The sequence below is a fragment of the Benincasa hispida genome, chromosome 2 (assembly GCF_027475165.1).
Source record: "Benincasa hispida cultivar pf3 chromosome 2, pf3_genome.v1.1, whole genome shotgun sequence".
NCBI lineage: Eukaryota > Viridiplantae > Streptophyta > Magnoliopsida > Cucurbitales > Cucurbitaceae > Benincasa > Benincasa hispida.
Window position 1 is genome coordinate 7671849 of NC_143479.1, and position 7940 is coordinate 7679788.

The following is a 7940-nucleotide window of genomic DNA, read 5'->3' on the forward strand; positions in this document are numbered from 1 at the left end:
ACTTAATTCTAGGGCACTACTTCATGCATGCATAGGCTTAAACGTATATTTTCTTTTAAACCAACAAATAAAAGCCGAAATTTATTTAATAATGCTCAAATGAGCAAAGATAAGAAAACATAATTAAATGATAATAAATACATTAAAACAAAAAATAAAATAAAATAAAAATCTACCGTTCGGGGTACCCCTAAACCCTACTTTAAAAATGAAGGAAACTAAATAGTCAAATAATAGAATTGATGTATTTTGCATGAAAGTGTAAGACGCCTAACTCCTAACCAGATTTCCAAACATGATACTAGGTGCGGAAGCAGTAAATCATCCTAATGGCCAGGTCACGGATCTCTCTTGTCATGCACCAATCTGTCATTACCCTTATCTTAAAAATAGGGAAAGAAAAGGGTGAGTATAAAAATATACTCAGTAAGCAACCCACTATTGGGCCCACTTAGTGATCTGTTAGTCTATCCATTGGATGAAAATGCACAAGGGCATCATAGACATAAGGGGCAAACCCGAAGGCACGCTTTCATAAGTAATGACACAAAGGTCACAGGCATAAACACAAGTGGTGATCCCAGAAAGGACACTGTATAGAAGCATAGGGTGTGAGCCTGAAGGCTCACACATGCGATGTGCATAGCCCAATGGTAACACTAAAATCTCATATGGACATAAGCATACAAATAGTCATTACAATCTCAGACATAAGCATGCAATCAAGGCCATGAATCAGCATTGAACTTTAACACCACTACCCATACATTAACTTTATCACAGTTTACTCATACATTAAACCTCATCACAGTCTGTTCATACATCAACATTAGCACCCTATCCCTAGCCTACTCCTGCATCAAAGCTTATCATAGTGTTCAATCTATTCTTACATCCAACTTTACACAGTATTTTCATACTTCAGCTACAAATACCCATATCAAATTCCATTACAGTTTTCCCATAAATGATATAAAAATTTTCAGTAGGCTTAACAAGATCTTAGGGCGATCGACAGTAAATCACTTACCTAAGGATAACGAAGTTGTCTCAAAACGAGACCTTACTCCGCTTGCACACTTCCTTCACCGTCACACGTTTCTGAAACCAATTGCAAATTCCATAGGCGAACATTAGCTTAGGCCCAAGAATCCCCAAATGACAATGGGTTGCCAAAAAAAGAACCGAACTTACCCCAACAAACCGATCAGTCGAACTGCCGTGATCCGACTGCTACCAGAACCAACAACAACAGGCAGACAGAGAATGACGCTTGGAAAAGAAGAACCCGACGCGGCTGGAAGACCCACGATCGAGCGACGGCTTGGTTGACAACAGCGAAATGGTGCAGCTGCAGGTCGTCGGAGGTCGAGCTTTGCACCAGCACGAACCAAGGCTGGTTAGGTGGCGCACGGTCGATGACGGAGAAAATGGAAAACAACGATCGGCTCACCACTAGATGCCTCATATTGACGGATAGGGAAGTCGGTGGCTACTGAACCGTGAATGGGGGAGAGGGGTTCGCAAAAATAGAGAAAAAAGAAGAAGAGAAAAGAATTTCTTTTTTTTTTTTTTGTTTTTGCATGAATCCCAAGGTCCCCCAACACCTTTATAACCCTAAATCGCTTTTGTTTTTCCTAAATTAACCACCAACTTTCCCTTTTTTTTAAAGACAAAACTTTGGGGCATCACAATCCTTGTGGTAGTGTACAACAAGTTCGTGAGGAGATTTTCATCAGTGGATTGGATAAAAAAAGAGTTCTACAAAGGTTGTAATTTAAACCCTAATTTCTGGAAAACTATGAACATGCATGCTTATTTGCTAAAATTGATGTTGTTAGAGTGCTTATGATCCTAATTTCTTTCGCATGTTGAATGTCAACACCATTAACCACAATATATATTTGTTTGGCTTTCTCTCAGAACTTTTGGTATCCAAAAAGCATTTTGAGTAATTTTGTTTGGTTGTAAAGTTGTTGAAGAGTTTTATAAAATTTTGGTGATCATAGGAATTGTGTAGTTTTGGAACATATTGTGTAGCATTGTTTGATTGTCAAGCTGTTGGAGATGATTTTTGAAATTTTGGTAGAACTTATACATTTTGTTTAGGTATGAAACATGGTGCATAACTCTATATTAAATCCAGTTGTGAATTAATCATCAAAATTGAAATGATATGATAGATTGTATTCTCTGGAAGGTCTTTGTTTTGATGAATATTTTTGTGGAGAAATTAACTGAAACAGAGAATAAGAATTATTAGTATTATAAAAATAATTTATGTAGGATTTGGGTTTCATATTTTGCTAATAGTTTGTTGCAGGCCATATCAGATATGATGTTAGTGTTAAACTGACATCGTAGTATACAACAATAACAAATATGAAACGACATCTAAACACAACATAATCAATTTCAGTTCACAACTGCCATCCATGACCCATATTATGTCGATTAGAAACTGACATCGTACCGAACCGTCATTGTAGTATGTATGATGGAAGTTCCTAACCACCATCATACAAAATTGTTGGGAATGTCCGAAAACTCGTAGTTCGTAAATCATGGAAACATATTCTATTTTAAATAAAAGTATTGTTGAAGTCTTTATTCAATAAAAGCCTTATTGAAATTGTATTATGTAATAAAAATGCAATAAACAAATCCATGACTATAGTATGAATACTGTAACTTTATGTAGAGACATAAAAGAGGAGCAAGTTATGGTTTATAGCCAAAAGGGTCTATAAATATATGGATGAGATGGAGACACTATGGATGCGGCCTACTTTGTATAATGATACAAACGACGTGATCCTGAAATCGTTCATTTGAAGATATGTGAGTAGAGACATCTTATGCAAAAGCGTTTTGCATAAGACTGGATTACAAAATAGTCACTTTTTCTTTTTAACGACCATTTACTGTTAAAACTGACTATTTCAATTCAATGACATAAGGTAACTCAATCTTAATCCTGAGCTAACTATGAACTCCTATTTATTCGAGATTATCCTTTGATCTGCATAGGTGAGAGTAGTTCAGCAGCACTACTAAAAAAACCTCCCATTTTGGGGTTAAGACCGGGTAGATAGCAAGATGAAACTCACTACTACCCCTTTTAGGGTTAGCAGATAGGTTGTTCCCTTAAGTATTGATTCCTGGTCTTGAACAAAGGGGTCCCGCCCTCTCATGGCCGAGAGAGACATGGTTTATTAGAGGATCAATGGGAACTTAAGGAGCAAGATGTATTTATAGGGGTAAAACAGTAATTTTGATTCAACTGTAAATACGAATGACCTGTGAAAGATCGACTTATTGATTATGATTAAATTTTGTTTCTTAATTTAAAAACTTTTCAAATTTATATTTATATTCAAAGGTGGACTTGAATTTTCAAGTCTCATATTATATATTATTTTTCCTAAATATATATATTTTTTATATATATATAAATCCTATTTTCTACTAATCCAAACTAAATCAGTTCATCTTTACCAACGAAATCGACCTAAAAAATATTAATTATGAGGAAAAAATGTATAGACAAACTAGTTAAATGAACCTAAAAATAATGTGTATAGAAACCATTAAATAAAATCATGACATTTGTACTTTGGTTAAAACCATAACCTAGGAATTGAAAATGGAATACCCAACTCATCAGACAGAGGAGAAAAATAATAAAAATCCCCAAATTACCTGTCCAAATCAAATAAAGAAACAGAGCTCAATCAGAATGATGAACAATGAACCTATAAACCATAACATGTTCATAACTATCCCCTGGCTTCACAATCTGTGAAGGAAAATCAGGATGATTCACAGAATCCGGAAACCCCTGAGTTACCAAGCAAAGCCCTGCATATTCCTTATACACAACCCCTTCTTTCCCTTTCGCATCCTTCAACTGATTCGCCGTATAAAATTGAACTCCCGGCTGATTACTCCATAGCTCCATCTTCCTCCCCGACGTTCTCCTTGTAACCTCCGCCATTTTCTTCAAATGCTCACTCCTGGTGTCGTCCACCACGTAATTAATGTCGTATCCACCGACTATGCTCTTGATCTGCGACCCGATCTCTTGTGGGGTTGAGAAATCGAAAGGGGTTCCGACCACTAGCACGATTTCACCGGTGGGAATGAGCTCGGTGTCGACGAGAGTTATGCTTGAGGCGAAGAGTTTGATTTTGTGAGATAGAATGTCGTTGCTTGAATGGTCGTCTAGATTCCAGTAAGAGTGTTGGGCCAAGTTTGCTGGGGTTGGTTTGTTTATGGATTTTGCTTCCATTTTTACTCCTAATTTGTTTGTTTCTATGAACATGTAAGTTACTGAAACTGGAATATCGCCGGGAAACCCTGTTTACACAAAAACCAGACAAAACCCTCCATTTGTTCATTGTAATCCCTTAATTTAGGGTTTAAGATTTACGGTTTAGAGTCCGACCTTGTTCGCCATTGAAACTATCGTGGGTGAATGGCGAATAAGGTCGGACTCTACCTTGTCCTTCACATAGTTCTCCACCTTCCATATCACATATCCAAACCCTTTCTTCCCACCTTCACAGTCAAATAAAAAATGCTTAAAAAATCTCAATATAAAATCAATTTTCTTAGCATTTTGATTGCTTTTAAATGTTCATGAATTTGAGTTAACTACCTATTAAGTAATGTAAACAATTTGAGTCATTTGGAGTTCTCAAATCCCAGTCCCAAGAGAGAGAAGCACATGTCATTACAGGGCAGTTAATAGATGACGGCGAATAGGTGACAGTAGGAGTTTAACCAGGAAATAGATGACGATGAATAGGTGATAATACAAGTTAACTAGTGAATAGATGTCGGTCGAAAGGTTTCAGTAGTACTTAACTATGTTTAATTGGGCCATATAAATCAAATGTAGTGTCATACGCTATGAAAAAGATGAATTCACAATTAGAAAGGAAAACGTTGGGGGAGAGAAGGGAAGAAAAAAGTGTTTAGATCGATGAAATATACCATGGAGCAAGTTCCTTCAATCATTAGGAGTGAGTTTATAAAAAACACCATCGATACCAAATTGAGCTCCTCCAATTGTATTTGCTACACGTCCAACAATGTTTCCAAAGTAGGTAGTATCATTCTGTCAAAACAAATGCATAAACAAATCAGACCCTTTTATTTATTTTTCTCTTTTATACCAGAAAATCACAACTAAAAATGCAATTATCTCACTTGAAAGTCATCAATTGAAGGGAAAGAAAGAACAATATCATCCAACTTCTCTAAAACAAATAAACGAAAAAAAATTTAGAACTATATCATAATGTGTTGAATGCAAATATAAATGGATAAGGTTAAGCAAAACAAAAACAGAACAAACCATTTTTATCAGGGAGAATAACAGTGAGAATGGTAGCACCATAATTGGTAAATTTAATAGAAAAATCTCTCCTTCTCAATTCATAAACTCCCACTTCATTCCCATTAGCAAATCCAATGGCTGCAACCACTAAGAGAAAGATCAATGGAAGAACTTTGGCCATTTTGAAGAATAGAACAATGTGTCTTGATGGGTTAAACTTAAACTCAAAGGATATTTATGTAGCTAGATAGAGAGATGCATCTAATTTTGAAATTAAACTCAATTGAAATTGGAATGTGCATGATTTTTTATTAATATCCCTAGTTTAGTTGGACTTTATCTTAAGTTACTTATATACATAAATTGTTGTTATAAGAACTTGAGATATGATTTTTTTTTTCATTTTTTCTATTTCCTTTCTTTGCTTCAATGTTCCAGAATATGATATCTAATATATGAACATGGTATCTAAGATAGGATTTTAAATTTTAGGAAACTTTTAAAGACCCTCTGGAAAAATCAAAATCAAGATCTTGAAAATGATAATGAGTAAAATCTGACAATATAACTCAACAATTGATCGAATATATTTCATTGGTCTTCAACTAATAGGTTAATATTATGGCATATTAGACACAAAATTAAAAGCTCATAAACCTATTAAAACACTTTAAAACTTGAGGACTTATTCAATACAATACTAGTTTAGGAACTTGTAATTTAACTTTTTAACACATGACCAAATTAGATTAGAACCCACGTTTAAAATCTTGATATCGACGGAAATATCAAAGTCTCAGTTTTTTGAAAATGTTGATATTATGGAAAATTATAATAATAAATTATTTCTTTTAAGTACAATAGGCATAGGAGAATTCGAACCACATATCTCATGGTCAATAACACTATCATATTATGCTAGTTTTGGCATAATAACAAAATTTTAAAAATAATAAATTAGTAAATAAATATTGTATGTTTTTTAAACAAGTTAAATGTTTATTATTGATTTTATATTTATATTAGTGGCATTTTGTTATGTCTCAGTTTTAAATTAGGTGATAAAGTAATTTTCTATCGAACTCTAAAGTCATTTTATGATCAAGATTTTAGTCGTTCAGTATTTTGGAACGCTGGTTGTTAACATTTTACGTCACCTTCATTTTGCTTAACACATTCTAGATACAACTTAATCAAAGAGTTAACAAAATTTTAATAGTAGAGACCAAAATAAACACTTTTTTAAAAGTTCAAAGACTAAAATAATCATTTTTGAAAGTTTAGGGATCAAAAAGAACAACATTCAAAGTTTAGGGACCAAAATAGGGTTTAAACCATTTTTTAATGTTTCATCATATTTTTTAAGATATAATGAAAATGTCGATGTCAAACTCATGGAAATGTGAAAATATCATACAAGTCGATGAGAATTTAGATTTTTTTTTTTTTTTTTATGTTAGAAACAATTGATTAATTCGAACAACATAAACCAAATATAATTTTCTGACACAGCTATTGATTGACATGAATATTTGATTTAGATATTGATTGAATATATAATCAAGAATAATAATTGTTTACTTATTATAGTTTTACTATATGCTTAAGATGAGCTCAATTAACATTTAGGAGTGAGAGATTCCAATCTTCCAATCTAAAAATGATTGATAATTTCAATAGTATATACGAGGAAAAGATAGATAATGATACACTAATATTTTATTTCCTCCATGCTATCTAAACCAACATATATCAAAATTTACAAAAATGTAAATGATGTTTAACTAACAGGCAAAGGAATAATTATAAAGGCGTAGAAGTATACATGTAAGTTCTTAGAGAATCTGAAATATATTCAAACATATAGAGATAAAAGACAAACGTAACAGTGGAATGAAAATTGAGAGAAATAAGGATCATGAAAGAACATTGAATGCTTGAGCTCCTCCAGCAACCTTAATAAAGACATCCTCCAATGTTGCATCAGCAAGCCCCCAAGCAAAGACTGTAAACCCACTCTTTGCATTCTCCACCACTTGAACTTCTGTGCTCCTGAGATGTGGTAGATCTTGCTAGCACCAGGACAAATATTCTTCACCATGTTCTCGACGTCGTCATCGTGATTTGCAGATGTAGTCATTGTGAATACATAAGATCCTCCATACCTACCTTTGAGCTGTAAAACACAATTTAAGTATTGTCATGAAATTGACAAATAAAGAAAGCGAGAAAACATAAACAGTAAAGATCTATACATAGATTTCTAGAAGCACCGTGTCTTTGAATTGGGATTGAAAAAATCATAGAATTGATTTATAAAAACATTAAGGCCGGACATTCAATTAAGGGAATTTAGGAGAAATGCTTTGAAGACCAAATTCTTCAAGAACCTCCGTGAAAGTCCTCTGCACGATTAGGAAAAAAAAAACGAACGGCAAGACGCTACCAAAAGGACTTTCCCGCTATGACTTCAACAAGGAATTGGATTGTGGGATCCAACTTGTTTACCGTGAATTACTTCTTTTGAATTTGAGAGAGAATACAGAGAGATGTGTTTTAGAGAGTGAGAGCTTTTTGGAACTAATTGATTCTGTAT

The 7940-nt window shown here is 33.8% G+C and overlaps 2 protein-coding genes across 2 annotated transcripts; both read right to left on the reverse strand.

The window, feature by feature from the left end:
• Positions 1 to 3730: 3730 nt before the first annotated feature.
• LOC120071946 (uncharacterized) lies at positions 3731 to 5525 on the reverse strand. The gene is made up of 5 exons (XM_090311350.1): positions 5363 to 5525; positions 5215 to 5264; positions 4999 to 5122; positions 4448 to 4560; positions 3731 to 4359 (listed from the first exon to the last, which is right to left on the reverse strand). Exons 4-5 carry the CDS (start codon positions 4530 to 4532, stop codon positions 3731 to 3733), a joined length of 714 nt encoding a protein of 237 aa, XP_090167476.1. The 5' UTR covers positions 4533 to 4560; positions 4999 to 5122; positions 5215 to 5264; positions 5363 to 5525.
• LOC150037624 (putative aldose 1-epimerase ARB_05372) lies at positions 5015 to 5525 on the reverse strand. Its single transcript, XM_090310960.1, has 3 exons — positions 5363 to 5525; positions 5215 to 5264; positions 5015 to 5122 (listed from the first exon to the last, which is right to left on the reverse strand). Exons 1-3 carry the CDS (start codon positions 5523 to 5525, stop codon positions 5015 to 5017), a joined length of 321 nt encoding a protein of 106 aa, XP_090167086.1.
• Positions 5526 to 7940: the final 2415 nt, after the last annotated feature.